This window comes from Podarcis pityusensis (assembly GCF_964106645.2).
Source record: "Podarcis pityusensis genome assembly, chromosome: 6".
In the NCBI taxonomy this organism is placed as follows: domain Eukaryota; kingdom Metazoa; phylum Chordata; class Lepidosauria; order Squamata; family Lacertidae; genus Podarcis; species Podarcis pityusensis.
In genome coordinates this window covers 53,048,968-53,065,377 of record NC_138030.1, presented here as the reverse complement: position 1 = coordinate 53,065,377, position 16,410 = coordinate 53,048,968, and the positions used below count along the sequence as shown (strand labels likewise).

General features: G+C 42.3%; 1 protein-coding gene across 1 annotated transcript in view; it reads left to right on the top strand.

The window, feature by feature from the left end:
- DMBX1 (diencephalon/mesencephalon homeobox 1) overlaps positions 1 to 8,693 on the top strand; it is a 37,722-nt gene extending 29,029 nt beyond the window's left edge. Inside the window, exons 4-5 of the mRNA XM_081009531.1 lie at positions 2,116 to 2,470; positions 5,135 to 8,693. Of these exons, the coding sequence (XP_080865657.1) occupies positions 2,116 to 2,470; positions 5,135 to 5,535 (756 nt within the window). The 3' untranslated portion in view covers positions 5,536 to 8,693. The remainder of the gene's footprint in view (positions 1 to 2,115; positions 2,471 to 5,134) is intronic.
- The last annotated feature ends 7,717 nt before the right edge of the window (positions 8,694 to 16,410 follow it).

Genomic DNA, 16,410 nt, shown 5'->3' with positions numbered 1-16,410 from the left:
TAGATGTGAAATTTTAAGTGCCTTAGAATGGTGTGCCTGGGTGTCAAAACCCATTTCTACCACACATATAAACATTTTACCTGACTTCACCCTTAGTCTCAGCCCAGATGTTGCTTCCCTTTGCATCATAAAAATGGTACGTCTTGTTTAGATATAATGAGTAGTGCATGCATATTTTCTCCCCGGTGTGTTTTTGTGATATGCAGAGCTATTCATTCAAAGGACATTGTAAAGTTTTAGATCCACAGCTACCACGGCATGGTTTCACAACCCTCTTCATGAGGCTATGCATTCAGGCTCTGTGCATGCAACCACACAAGGTGCTTTACTTCTCAATCCTGGCATCACCTGTGTGGCCACACCAACTGCACTTCCAAATGCATAGAGAACAGACAACTTTCCAAACTATACTGTCACATGTCCTATTCAATTAATGCAGGCAGATGGTTGGTGGTGGTTAACCCACTGGGTGCTTGGGAGGTGAACTTATTTTGCTTTGTAAAAACAAAAATGGTGAAAACTTTACTGAACTATAAAATAAAAAGAACATAGCAGTTCAAGGGTTCATTGTCAGCCATTTCTGAACCATGAAGAGTTGGCTATTTCTAATGTAGCATTCTTTCAGATCATAGCTTTCGTTGCTCATGAAAACCTCCACTAATCTGGTGCCTTTCAAATGGTTTGGACCACAGCTCCCATCAGGTCCAGCTAGCACAACTGTGCTGGCTGGGACTGATGCTGCATGGACGTAGCCAGGGTTTTTGTTAGGGGGCAGAACCTCAGTTTGCTATGTATTTTTATTGATTTTTATTGGTTTAGGGGGGCAGCTGTTCGCCCCCAGCTACACCCATGGCTGATGAGCATTGTATCCCAAAGCATTTGGATGAAACCAAATTGGCAAAAGCTGTTCTGAGGAACCATATGTCAAGGGCTGGCTCCCAAACCCCAGGAAACAGCTCTTGTTGGTTCAGATGGTATCTAATAACACATGGACCAATGGTACCAAATAGTATGGGAAACAGCCTTATTAGAAAAACTAACCAATAAACTGAAACTGACATGGGGACAAATGGAAGAAGACGCCTTCATCCCAGTATGGCTCCCCTTTGTCATATACACAGCCCAACAAGACAACGACAAGAATTCACCAACAGCATACAAATCAATATGGCTAACTTGATTCAAAAACACCCACCCACCCCACTCACAAATGAAAACAAAGTTCATCACAGCCAGTCACAACCAACCAACCATACCCTAGGCCAACCCCAACCTTTCTCACCACCCAAAAAACCACAAGTGAATAGTAAAGAGAACCTGCACAAGCGACGCAGACACATAACCCCACACGTACATTAAGTAAAATAGAAACATTGCCACCCGACTCCAACCCCACTCACTGTGGCCCCCTCCAATCCTTTCCCCCTTTTCTTCCTAATGTAACACTAATGTCTCAACAAATGAAACTGATCTGTAGAAAATGTAACTTGAAAAAAGAGACATTGCACATACTTTTGTAAACCAAGAAAGCTTTAATAAAAAATACGTTAAAAGAAAGAAAGATGGTGTCTTATGACCAGAATCTAAACCCTGAAAAGTATTGCACTGTCAACACTCCTTAAGCCCAAGCAGTCTGGGCCAGTAGATTCCCAGACCTTAAAAGGCACCACTGAGATTCAAAAGAAGGAAGAGATGGCTCCTTGAGCCTCTGCTTAACCAAGTTAGACCACAGCAAGGAACCAAGATTTATTAAAAGATAGTAAAGATTGTGTTTGCGTGCATGCGTGCGCATGTGCACACACCCCCATAGGAGAGTACAGTTAGAAAATACAATTAACAAATATAGTTGCGAATTAGAAAGCACAGTCAAAGATTAAAAGGTCTGGTTGGGAATTATAAACAGGGAGGGGAAAAACCAAAGCTATCTAAGGCAGTCCCTAGAATAGCAAATATGATCTCCCAGGTGAACAAAGATTGCCCACCAAGTGCAATGTCAGGTAGGGAACAAAACAGGAAATACCATGGAGAGAGGATACAGACTAAATAACACTGTTAGATTACACTGGTCTAATTTAAACCAATTTTCCGCTCCCTCTCCTTCTCTTCCAAACCAAGGTTTGGTTTAAAAACAGGCGAGCCAAGTTCCGAAAGAAGCAGCGCAGTCTGCAAAAGGAGCAGCTGCAGAAGCAGAAGGACTCTGAAGCCAACCACAGTGAGGGCAAAGCAGACACTCCCGTCCTAGAAACACAGACTCCGGCTCCTGATGCAGACAAATCCATGAGCCTGCCCAGTGAAGTCAACGCAGAGCTCAACCTGACTCTCTCGGAGCAGTCGGCCAGCGAGTCGGCAGCTGAGGACCAGACAGACAGAGAGGAAGAATTCAAGATCTCACTGGAGGAGAACAAAGCAGAAAAGAGCCCCGGAGCCGAAAACAAGGCACTGAGCAGCAAGAGAGCAAGCCCAAAAGCAGGTGAGGAAGGAAAGCAACATTCTCCTTTGTAGGAAGAGTTTTGATGTGAGCAGAGCCTAAGGATGGGTTCAGAAACAAAGACTTTTCTCTTGCCCACCAGATAATCTCAATAAGGGTAGCCAATGTGGTACTCTCTAGCTTCTGTGAACTACATCTCCCATCAGCCCCCAGCCAGTAGGGTAAAATATCATGGATAATAGGAGCTGTACTTCACAGCATTCGAAGGGCATCATGTTGACTCCCTCTCTTTTAAAGGATCAATCTAGCTCTTTCATTCCAGTCACTTAATGTGCAAAGAAAACATACACATCACAAAAGGCAGGCTGTGCACAGGAACCTAAGCGTTGAAAAGATTATGGTGCCCCCATTTTAATTCAAAATAAAAACAGTATGAAACCATAAAATAAAATTTTAAAAACAAACAAAATAAAACATAGATTTGTTGCAGGTGTTGGCCAGGGATGATGGGAATTGTAGTCCAACAAACCTGCAGAGCCCCATGTTAGCTAGTCCTGGGCTAAGACCTTACATGGTTATACTATTCCATAAGTTTTCCACAAGACGTTTTCTGAAACTCATGTAGGGAAGATTGTTTAAGAATTAAGTTAAGATTTGGTTGATCCCAAATATGTGAATCACAGTTCTACATTTTAAACATAAGGACATATGAAGAACCCTATTGGGTTAAACGAAGGCGTATCTAGTCAGGATCTTGCTTGCCCCAGTAACCAGCCAGATACCAATGAGAAGTCACAAAGCAGGACATGATTGCATCAGGCCTCTTTCCTTGCTGTTCCCCAGCAACTGCTGTTTCGAAACATACCACCTCTGATAATGGATGTAGTCATCATGACACTGACCCAGTTGACACATAACATTAAGGACTTTGTGGCAAAGCATATTTCTGTTTACCATTTGCACTATTTCTCCAAAGTGCTTTACAATCACATTGGCTGCCAATATGCCACCTGGCCAAATTCAAGGTGTTGCTCTTAGTGCATAAAGCACTAAACAACTTAGGACCACCCTACCTAATGCCTTTCTTCATACATTCCTGCCCAGACATTGAAATATGCTAGAGAAGTGTTGCTAAAATGGCACTTGGCATACCAGCACCCAGACTGTGGAGTTTATTGCCTCTGCATATTAGGCACGATCTGTGTTGAGCTTTAGGTGCCAGCTTAAAACTTCTTTATTTATTTCTACAAGCTTACCTTGCCGTGACACATTGCTGTGTTCTTTGGATCTTTGCTTTTTACGTTTTTTTTTCCTTTTGACTGCATGTTGATTTTATGTACATCACTTTGAGAAGATCTTTTTTATTTATTTAGCAGTATACAGACACTTATTTATAAATACATACATGTCTACAGTGTTGAGCCATCTTTTCTACATATATGATATGATACACCATGCTCAGCTGCAGACTTCACCCCCATGGTGAATACAGTTCATTAGGGATTCATAGGCAGCTTCTGCTTGCAGTGAATAGGTAGAGTTTAAAAAAAAAATCACACAAGCCGTTTATCCTCGAGTATGTTCAATCCAGGCAGATCAGACAATTGCTACTTAAAAGCTTACTGCATAATGCATGCACTGTGCAAAGTTGACTGCATTATTAACCTAGTGTTACCATCTATCTGCTGCCACATGGTAATCTGAGGAAGAGGAGTGGTGATGGCAGGGAGCCTAGCTACATGGTGGGATGCTACCCTCAGGTGCCATGTGATAAGCCAATTGCTGGTTGTGTTGATCCAGCCAAAGTCTGAAAGTCTAGTAATTATTATTATTATTATTATTATTATTATTATTATTACCCCCACCCATCCAGCTGGGTTTCCCCAGCCACTCTGGGTGGCTGCCAACAGATTAAAAACGGAATAAACTTCCCTTCAAATGTCTTCTAAAAGTCAGATAGTTGTTTATTTCCTTGACATTTGATGGGAGGGCGTTCCACAAGGCGGGTGCCACCACCGAGAAGGCCCTCTGCCTGGTTCCCTGTAACTTCACATCTCACAGTGAGGGAACTGCCAGAAGGCCCTCGGAGCTGGACCTCAGTGTCCAGGCAGAATGATGGGGGTGGAGACGCTCCTTCACGTATACTAGGGCAGGGATGGGGAACATGTGGCTCTACAGATCCAGATGTTGTTGGACTCTGACCCTCATCATCTCCAGGCAGCATGACCAAGGATGATGGGAGTTCAAAAAGCATGTAGTCCAAAAGCATGTAGAGGGCCACAGGCTCCCTATCTTTGGTCCAGGACCAAGATCAAACAAAATGTTCCTTTCCTACAATTTGTCTTCAGATCTTCTCATCCCAATCTCTTGGCTTGCCAGTCCCTGGACATTCATGTCCCCATTTAAACAGGGTGTAAATGTGCATATGTAGGAAATGGGGGAAAGGAGTCCTTTTCCAACTCTTGGTGGGAAAGGCAAGGCAAGCGATTGGTGCTTCTTTCCCATCACTCACACTCCTTGCACTCTCTCTCTCTCTCTCTCTCTCTCACACACACACACCATTCTGTATCTTCCAAAGTTGCCCTGCGTTGCAGCAAGCTGGATGTAATACGTTTTGAACATCAAGAGAAACCGTTCTTTTCAGGTTTGTACTCTGTGCTGCTGATAATTTTTACTGACTTTCTTCTGCTGTGCTTAACAATGCAGATTCCCCCGTCAATGCCACGGCCACGCCATCTTCCAGTAGCAGCATGTCTCAGACACACTCCTATTCCTCCTCGCCCCTCAGCCTCTTCCGCCTGCAAGAGCAGTTCCGCCAGCACATGGCAGCCACAAACAACTTGGTCCATTACTCCTCCTTCGAAATGGGGAGCCCTTCCACCATGCCTTATTTGGGCATGAATGTCAACATGGCACCCCTAAGCTCCCTGCACTGCCAGTCTTATTACCAGTCGCTCTCCCACGCCCAGCAGGTGTGGTCCTCTCCTATCCTGCAGGCTTCGTCCTCTCTTCCAAGCCTGAACAGTAAAACGACGAGTATTGAGAACCTTCGGCTGCGAGCAAAGCAACACGCTGCCTCTCTGGGCCTGGATACTTTACCAAACTGAGAGTCAGGCAGGGGGGTGGGAAATGGCAAGAACCCAACCAACAGATGACCCTAAGGAAGCGCGCCATGCCTTTGCCACTGAATGGGTTTGTCTTTAACACACGGCACAGCTCTTGGCTCTGTCCCACATCACGTTGCTCCCACCAGTCCTGGGGGAAATGTTGACCCAAGTCTCCTATAGCTCTGGTTTCCACGTCAGACGTTGCTACTGCCTGTTTCCATGGCCCATTTTAAAAATAATCATAACAACCCAGAGGAAGGAAAGATGTCTTAAAAATGTGAGCTTGTCTTCAGAACTGTGAGTCAAACTATGTAATATTCAGAGAGATGCTTTAGATGGCGCTATGATAAATGTGATTGCTTTGTTTCTTTGCGGGACTGGGGAGCTTCATACTGTACATAGTTTATATGATGTTGAAAATGTTCCTTCACTTGTGTGTTAACGTCAGTGTTGCCTTATGCAGAATTGTGAAGCACCTCCCTTCCCTTTTCTTTTACATTTATACTTAGATAGTAGATAGAATCAACTCTATAATAATTATAATACAAAAAGCCAGCTGACCCAGGTGTGGTTTAACTGAAAGCTGTTCTGAGCCCCCAATGCCATGTTCTCCTTTAGTTCTTTTAAATTGCCCCATTTTATCAATATCAGGTGATGGTTGCAACTTTGTCCTGGTTAAAGCACTTCCAGTAGGACAGTATCCAATTTCTAGATGAGTTCTTCAAATGAAATGAGAGGCATGAACACACTAGAATTTTTTGGATGAAGAGACATTTTCTGCCTGCTGAACTGTACACATTGACTGTGCCATTACAAGATTTTAGTGTGCCTGCGTGTAAACTTTGATACTAATTTGGACAATGGAGAGCAATTAAAATGTGTGAATGTGCCATCTTCCACTGTTTTTCTTTATCAGTTGCACATTGCAAATCTTTGATAAACAGAGTGAAGGGTTAAAGAGAGATTTAGCAAAATAATTAAAAATGACCCCCATGCCAAATTATTTCTGGCTTCAGATGAAAAACTTGAGGAGGACTGAGATCTTTAAAAGCAGAAAACAAATAAATCAAAATGCATTACTAATATCCATGATCTGGTTTACCTGCAGCAAATGACCACAGGGGCAATTCATATACTCCAGAGCTAAGCACTATGAAAGGATTTGATGTAAAGCTCAAACCGAAAGTGAAGGGGCTGAATACTTGCTTCCAGGCAATGCAAGAACACAATCCATGGCTAAAGAAACCTGGCAAGGTCCCTCAAGCTCAACCTGTGTCAATTACATGGGCCATGTGGATACTCCTAGGGAAAACATGGAATGTGAGATCCAGTCTTATGAGTCAGTTGCCTGCAGCTGATGCACATGTTAACTGGATGGATTTATTCCAAAACACACATTAGGGCAATACATCTACTAGGCCAACCAAAATGTCACAAAGTAGCATGCAAAGTTAGGCTAGATGGTAAACAAAAGGGTGGGTGGGTACAAAACATTGGCTGATGTTGGAGCCATGGGGCTGGATTCAACCTACTAGCCCTGCCAGCAGAAGCCCATACAAGAACTTCTGCCCTCCCCACTGCAAGCCCCCAAATTGGCCCTGAAGGGATCAGGAGAACCCCTGGAGCAGCATGCAGCGGGAGGAAAAGGCAGATAGTTCCATCAAGCAAGCAGAAATGCTTATGCTAAGGGGGCACTCTTAGTGCTATGTTGAATTTTTTAATTCACACTCTTAATGTGGAAAAAGGTAGCGGTCATTCATATAAGGCTCTGCTGGGTGCTATGGAGGTTTGGGAAGAAGAAGCATACAGTAGTTGACCCAGCATTTTTGAAAAATATAAAATCCAACCACTTAGTTACGCAGAATAAGGTCAGGATCTAGCTGTAGACAGGGTCAAAGTAACTTGTTAGGGAAGAGCTGTAGCTCAGTGGTAGAGCTTTGCATGCAAATGGTCCCAGGCTTCATCCGTGGATCTCCAGCTAAGACTGGGAAAGACCTCTGTCTGAAATCCTGGAAAACCAATGCCAGTCAGTGTTGACAATCAGTAGCAGAGAGTGGTGTGGGGCACTGCCACTCACTTGCAAATGTACCAGCAGAACCAATCAGGCAGTGCATTTATACCATACTGACTTTGCCACCACCTCTGTTGTGGTGTGGAGCAGCAAGGTGAGCGACCACAGGTCAAGTAAGTACCACCCCCACCCCACCATCCACTAAGGCTGATAATATGGAACTAAAAAGACCAATGGTCTGACTTGCATTGAGGGAGCTTCCTATGTCCTTCAACTGATCAACTTACAGCCTGTTAATTTTAGAATTCAGCTATCTGTTCTACAAAACCAAGAACCACAGACAGGTCCTTTCAGTAACCATGAATATTTGTCCCCTGACCATTTTTCTTTTTAAGTCAGTATCTCTTTACACCTAAAAAATAGTGCTTAAGAGAACTAGTTAAACAGTACATTGATAGCTTTTATAATACACACACACACCCCCCAACAGATATAAAGATCAATAAAGACCTCAAGTTCACTTTTTAAAAAGCTGATGATACATACAAAGGCCTTTCACAAAGAATATTGTATCACTGAATAAAACTTTCAAATCTGACTTTTGCACTAACTTTTCTCCCTAACAATTCACAACACAATTCCAGTGGAAAGGCCTTTGCTAAACTTAATTATAATATTTTTATCCTTAAAAAAGTTATTCTAGTGCCAATGGCTGAATAGTGGGGATATATTATACAGAGTAACTGAAACTCATCTAGGATCATATCTGACCATCTTAACATTTCTATACGAAGTTGATTGGAGAGGTGCTTATGTGCACAGACAGACCATCACTTTTGGTTTGGGAAAATCAAAACCTTATCCCTGCCACTCATTACTATTACTGGGTTCTGAAGACAGATAGGAATGCCTTCCATGATGGGTGAAGCATCGATTGTGGCTGTAATATTATTAATCTGGTCTCCCAAAACTGGAAGCTTTGCTCTTACTGGGTGCTCCTGGTTTTAAAAAGCACGTCTCTTATTTCAAGATATTGTAGTTTAGACCTCACACCTTATTTAAACTTTGAGATAGCAGCCTTATTTAAACAAATGAGGACAGAAAAGAAGAAGCTTTTTTTAAAAAACCAACAACACAAAACCCTGAAAGTATGTTTCTTAAAAAGCTTAGTAGAAGTAATTAACAGTGCAGTCTTATGCATGCTCTCTAGGAAGTAAGTCACATTGCTTTAAATGAGGCTTACTCCTTTGTAAGTATGCTTAGGCTTGCAACCTAAATTAACAATCTACGGATGGAGGGTGGTATACAACTGTAATAAATAAAATTAAAATAAATAAAAGCAATTATCAGGGAGCTTGAAAATCTACTCTCACTCAGTTTCAGAGATGTCAGTGTTGACTAGGAGCAGTGCATCCTGTTTCGCTGCTTAAAGCTACTGGACTACAATTTCCATCATCCATGGCCATTGGCCATGATGGCAGAGACTGATGGGATTTGGAGTCCAACAGCATCTAGAGAGCCACGGGTTCTGTGTTCCAGGTCTAGACTGTGTTTCAGCTTGTTTCTAGAGTTTAGAGTAAAATGGAAAAAGTAGTCCCGTTTCCCTCTCATCTGGCTCTCTTTCTCCCAATAGTAGTCTGATCCAATTTCCACCACAGTATTCACATTCTTTGGGGGTGAGGGGAGAGTTTTATATGTGCATATAGGAAGTTCACAATTCAGTCAAATAACTTAAAAAGAAAGTATTAACATTCCAAGATGGGAATGACTTGTCTCGAAAATGAAACAAGCATTGCTTTTTTCCTGTTTCATTCCTTTCGAGGGTAAATAAGTGGACGTGATCACACATTTCCATGAGGACAGTTCATTATCTGCACCACCCCCCTATAAATATTGCAATGAACGTATTAATTTTTTGTAAAAAGGCCCAAACTCTACAGCTGGTTTAGCTATAAACCAAGAAAGGAATGTACGTGTGAATTTATTTATATGCTCATTCTTCTCCCTCACATTGTCTCAAATTCCTTCACCTTGACCTTGAAATATTTATTCTGTAAAATCTGCATGAACTCACAAGATTGTTCTAAAATGAGTTTACCGTTCCACCCGCTATGAGTGCCATATTGTCTGGTATTTCCTATTCGAAAGTGTCATAAAACATATCACAAGAAAACACAAGCTAGGCTTATGATTTACCTATTGTATTTTGCACAAAATTGTAAGATATTGATCTTTAAGAACAAAGATTGTGCTTCAAGAGAATACTGCAAAATTATTTACAGTGCAATCTGTACATCTGTGGTCCCCAGTGTGGCAGCTGTGGGCACCATAATGCTCTCAGACATCCTCCTTGCCTGCCCACCGCTTTCTGCTCCTCCCATTTTAAAAAAAGAAAAAACATTTTTGCTTTTTTGCTGAGAGTGAGTTTCTTGTTGAGGTGGCCCTGCATTTTTAAAATGTTTTGTTTTGTGAGTCTGTAGGTCTTTAATCTGTCTTTTTGAAGGGGGAGTTCTGAGCTTCACGAGGTGTCTCTCTCCCCCCCCCCCCGAGGTGTCTCTCCCCCGCTCCCCGCTAAAGTTGTCATTTTGTGTTATGCCCAACAGCAGATTCTTAGATTGCCAAAAGTGTCCCTGGCCACCAAAAGGTTGGGGACTCCAGCTATACTTGTCTGCTCAGAAGGATTCCCATTAATTTCACTTGGGCCTAATCCCAGGTAGGCGGGTATAGGACTGAAACGTTAGGGTGGCTGAGACTCCACAGGATTCTACAGAGCTGCCTCTCTAAATGATCTATGGTCAGAGGCCTTTCTGATGGGGAGGTGAAAGGCTGTGCTGCCACAATTCACTGGGACTTATTTCTGAGAAGACATGCATTGGATCATCACACTGTAAACTGCATTAAATTTAACGATGCTGAGACCTGCATTTGTCCATACCAACAGCAGATGAGATTAGAGTTTTTGTACTATATGATTTCACATTGCAGGTGGAGGGATCACATGACTGAATGGTCTTAAGTGCACACCCACAAAACAGCCCATGTCAATAGAAAGCTAGAAGTTGGGGAGAAAGGAAGGCTGGAAGCTTCCTTCCTGGCAAAATATTGATCATCTTTTTCTAACAGCAGTTGAAGAAGAGTCATTCTCTGTGGAGAGCGAGTCAGCTGTCGGCTATCGGCTATCTTTCCTGGGAGTAAAGATTTCATTATAACTCAAGCTGATTGATAGAATCACTAAACACTAATTTGGGTACCAAACAAAAGAAAAGAGAACAGCACTAGAAATCCCTTGGGACTTTCTAAATCAGCCAGCGGAATAGTAGGAAGTTGTGTTATGATGCTTAAACCAGATTTCACCAACATGGTTCTCTCTAGATGTTTAGGACTGTAACTCACACCAGTCCCAGCTAATACTTGGGGAGGGCACCAGGTTGGTGAAGGCTGACTGGGGCTGCAATCCTGAACACAGTGGGACTTGCTTTGAAGTAAACACGCATAGAAGGATGCTTAGGGCTGCCATACATCTGGACTTTCCCAGACATTACTGGGATTTCAAAGGTGGAATTGACATCCAGGGAGAATTTCTGCATTGACTTGCCCTGGATCTTCGGCAAGTCAATCAAATAATCACATTTTTGGTGTTTTTCTTTAAAAAAAGAAAAGCTGAACAACTTTGGGGTCTTCCTAAAAAAACTCAACACTCTAGTTGTGCTCTCACTTGCCTACGATTACAGTGGTACCTCGGGTTACATACACTTCAGGTTACACACTCCGCTAACCCAGAAATAGTGCTTCAGGTTAAGAACTTTGCTTCATGATAAGAACAGAAACCAGGCTCCGGCAGTGCAGCAGCAGCAGGAGGCCCCATTAGCTAAAGTGATGCTTCAGGTTAAGAACAGTTTCGGGTTAAGAACGGACCTCCGGAATGAAGTAAGTACTTAACCCAAGGTACCACTGTACACATAATGATTTTTTAAAATACAGTAGTACTATTTCGGATTAATGGAGTCTGAAGCGTATGCAACCTGAAGCGTATGCAACCCAAGGTACCACTGTATCTGCTTTCAGTGCAGATAATGGGACAAAAGGACGGGCATTGTTAACAAGCGTCCTGGGCTACAAAGGTTGAGGGTGAAATTCCTTCTAAAGACCTGCCCTGACTTAATAAGGAGATATATTTCCTAAACTATGCACCTAGTATTGAATTTAAATGGTCCTCTCTGGCTTTTGAAACTCTGGATAGATAATGAGGAGAAGGAACGGCCAATTTAGATGTGTCTTGGTGGGTGGTGATGTGGAAAGATTTTAGCATCTGCTTTGTGAAGTTGTTTCATGTTACTGACCAATGAGTTCCCAGCCACAAATATGCATGTTGGCCATATCTGAATAAGGAACAAAGCATTTTAAGGGGAGGGGGGGACAACAAAGCTATGTACCATATAATTTTCTGTAAAGATAAATAAAGAAATTAAGCTGTAATGTAACAGTTTTGTGCTGTAGGATTCACTATCTGGCAATGCAAATATGTATAGTATTTATTTATTCTGATAGTTTAAAAAGAAATACGATTGTATTCATTTGAAACAGGCCACAGCATGATGCCATGTACCCAAGTTGTGTCTGTCTTAACTTTATGTAAAATTGCCTGTTTTCATATTCCGATAATAATAATAAAATGTGAGGGGAAATGGTTTGCAAGTTGTTCATCAGGATAATTTTTTGCTTTCTTTGTCTAAAGATTAGGAGAGTGTCCAAGGGCTCAAAGAAGAAGAAGCTGGATGGTATTTTCTGACCCAAGGAATTCCTCAAGTCAGGACCAAACTAGGTGTTAGGCGATTTACATTGTTAAGGCTTGCCTGAATGATGTTGGGGTTTTTAGGGAGGAAATGGCAGGTACAGGGGAAGGGTGCTGAACTGGAAGTGTGGCATGGCAAAAGGGCTTTGCCTTTCTCATGACCTCAGCTGGAAAACTTCCACCACCACCCAGCAATGGAAAGGGTAGCGGCATGAGTAATGGCATATCTAGGTCTATCCCTCAGTTTCCTGAAAACGCAAATTTAGTCTGTTAGGGAATTGAACTATTTTAAATGTTCATATTTTATGGTTCCTCAAATAATATCCCATTAATAACTTCAGTTTTTGCAAGTGTAAATACTGCTCCTTTTTCTGAAAGAATAAACAAACAAAAAAACCCAAAAATCAACCCTCATTGATCTCTCTCCAAAAAGCTGATCCCATGCAGAACAAATCCAATTCCAACTATCAAGCTCACAGAAGCAGTACATAGAGTATTTTTCCTTGGAAGAGGTATAATGATGATGATGATCTAAGAATTTGTGCTCTAAAGTGCCTTGTCTAATAGTGAAGATCAACTGATCATTGGAGCAACAGTTGGCTCTGGAGCAACGCGCTGACGCTGACCTTTGCTGGTATGGAAAATCACGGCATTTTGCCAAAATCACAGCTAGCCCAACAAGCTGCAGTGCAGAGCGGGGAGATGTTACGAAGACTTGCTCTGAGCAATTCACAACTTAGAATTAACCAGCAGATATGGATAATTTCCATCAAGGTAAGGATAAGATCATCTGAAGAAATATGTACATAATGGGAAAGGTATGGGGGAAGAATCAGCATTAATACTCTTCAAAGTACACTCCACTTGAGATTACTCGGCAAACGGTGTAATTGGGTGTCCCCGGCAACATGATGAAATGTGCCATAAACATCAGAAAACCGATGCTGTATTAAACCTGCTTTTCATAATCTTCTCTCATTTCCCAGACCTGAGATGCTTTTATTCAATTTCTTCTGACTAACTTGATATGTAAAGCCCCATAAACACAGCAATACATAAAGCTCAGGAAAATGCACTTATTACTGATGTTTCTCTCCAGCGGCTAAGTTGCTGGCGCAATTGAGAGTAATTCCATTATTTCTAAAAGGTTGCCTTATTTCTGTGAAATGCTAAGTGGGATAGTATGTTACAAATTTATTTTTGATTGCCAGTCTTGATTGCATCGTTTTTCACCTTGATCTGCATTGGATCCATTAAATCCTGGGCAGCTGCATTAGCATCAGAAATAATAACCAAACAAAATTCACACTGCATAGTAGTAAAATTGTAATACAGGCTTTCCCCTGGTTGCGTGGGATCGACTTGTGCACAACCGCGTATACATGCGGTGCTGGGAAATAAATAAATAAATAATTCAATTCATACCCAGAAATAGCAGAAGAAAGCTGGCGAATATGCTTGGCTTGTGAGGACATCCTCCCCAGAGCCTGGAGAGGATGTCGGTGAGGGTGGAGGAAGCCCTGAAGATACCCAAGGTGCAGCTGGACTTTGTTTAGGCTGCTTAGCCTTGCTGCCTAACAGCTGATGTGCGGGATAGCGCAGCAGCTGCTGCTACTTTCCTGCATGTCCATCAGCTTCCTGCTGCCCCCAGAGCTTCAGGTCTAGTTGTGGATATTTTTGGGTGCAGTATTTTTGATATGGATTGATGAGAGCGCAGCAGAAAAGGAGTTTAAAGGGTTTTAGAGGGTTCTCCCCTCTTTATGTGATTTCTCTTAAAAGTGCAGAGGACCGGGACAGAATCCCCACATAAGTTGGGGGGGGTGTGCATGTATAAAGTGAGGAATTCAGCACAGTGCTATGGCAATGGTTTCATCAACACAAGCTTCTCAGCTGTTTGGGGTGGCGTCCTCCATCTGCAATTCTCATACTTTTTGTGAATTGGGGGGGGGGGCAGTTTGAGCACAGGTATCAAGACAAGGAACTGAGATCATTGATAACAACACTCCAGGCCCTGAAAGAGTGCCAAATAAATACTATAAGGGTTCTCTAGACCAGAAGGAAGCCTATTTCTTGATGGCATCATATCATTTGATGCCTTTGATCAACCAGGATGTGAAGAAACACGGGAAGCTGACACCAGAAATGCATGTGTGCATTGTGTTACATCAAAAGATTTCAAGGTGTTTTGTGAACATTTGACAATGAAGTAAAATAACAAAAGCTTTTGAAATGTGTTCAAGGGGGATCTTTGTAGATCTTTCGTTTGGCGTAACAGAGACATGAGTTTGAGGAATATTGCAACGTTGTAGAATGTTCAGAGCTGGAAGGTCTCCAATTCCAGCTCCAGCCTCTAGGCAGGACCTGGAATGGAGGCTGCAACTGCTACATACCTGACCATTGGCTGTCCAGTTAAAATTGAAGGAGCACCTACCACTTCCAAGACCATCAAACAGCATTCAAGTGGAGGGAGGGGTGGAGGGACAAAACTCCCTGCCAACAGAAATGGCATCATAGTGAGGGGCAACCATCTGTGCTTCAGTGGCAAGTATAACGCAAGCCCTTATCTCCCTACCCGAGACCCTTATCTGCAACTAAATGAACAATAATATTGGAAGTGCTGCTTTAGGGATTTTGAACTTTATAAAGCACTACATAAATGCCCAATACAGCTCGTTTTAAGGATCATCACATTTTCTGATTTTTGTTAAAGATGGCAATAGTTTCTCAAAAGCTTATCTTCATATTATTCACCTGCAAATATCATCTTGCTCCATGGTTGTTTTCAGAGAGAATTTGCTGGCCAGCTCTGCACCATGATAATGAGGCTTCCCTGCCTTCAGCTGAAATTCATTATAAATGCATCCTGTTGCCAATACTAGACAAGATTGTCCCCGCATTAGATTGCACTGTATCCACAAGAAAACACATGGATGATACAATAAGCAGGAAATCATGTTTAATGCCCAGCCATCTCTGTAAAGGCTGTGCTTGTTTTAGTGTCTTTGCTAGTTTGTAATTCTGTCTTTAACAAATTGAAAAGGCAAGCTCTTTCTTGGTTGGGAGATAGCTGAGGTGTCGTGCAGCACAATTTCTTTTGAGAAAGAAAGGGGGGAAGTCCTCAGAGCCTTCATAAATTTTGGAACATTTTGGACAATATCAGTTTCACATTGGGCTGCTGACCATAGCTTCTTAAAATATAAAGTTCTGAGAATTTACATTTTCAGCAACAATAACAAAAGTTTCTAGTCTGCCCAGTTTCTAGTTTGTCCAGACAACAGCAAAACAAACAAACAAACAAAAAACCAAGGTTGCTTTGGTTAGTTTAATACGGCAACCTGAAGCATAATAGTTAAAGAGACTGAGCTATGAACCAGTAAGTCTCTGGCTTGAACCGGTCTTCTGCCAGGAACTCACAGGATGACCGATGGCCATCTTCAGTCCCCCTCCCACTGTGATATGGGAAATAATGATACTGACTTACCTTACAGGGTTGTTGTAAAGATGACTAGACAGCGTGTGTGAAGCATTTTGGACACCTGAAAGCACTATACAGTGTAAGTATTTATTTAGTCCTAAAAGCTATTTGGCACAAGGACAACAGTGGCATTGCCTCCACTGCCAAATCCCCTCCTATGCCAAATAGCAACCAGTTGCTTTGGGCCCAGATGTTGCCACAAGAGAAAAGGATTATAGTTTGTAGTGGCCCATGGGGTGCATTTCTGACCCTGGTTTCCCAATGCCTTGAATCACTGCTAGTGACTGAGAGGAGAAGGGACAAGGCAGCAGGAAGATTGGCCAGCAGATCCTGATCTACCTTCTGCCCCCCCCCTTCTAACATACCCTGTTGCCCCCAAGCTTTCCCAGTCCTGTTCACAGGAAGGACCCAGAGCTAATCCATCTCTCAAGCACTGCTGCCACAGCTCTCCTGCTCCAGTCCTCTTCCAGTTCCAGACATGACATTTAAGGAAAGAAAAAATAAATGCACAAAGATAAATGCACAAAAATAAATGCACATTGCAAAAGTTATCCAGAGCTGAAATTGATCACTTACAAAAAATTATTATTATTATTA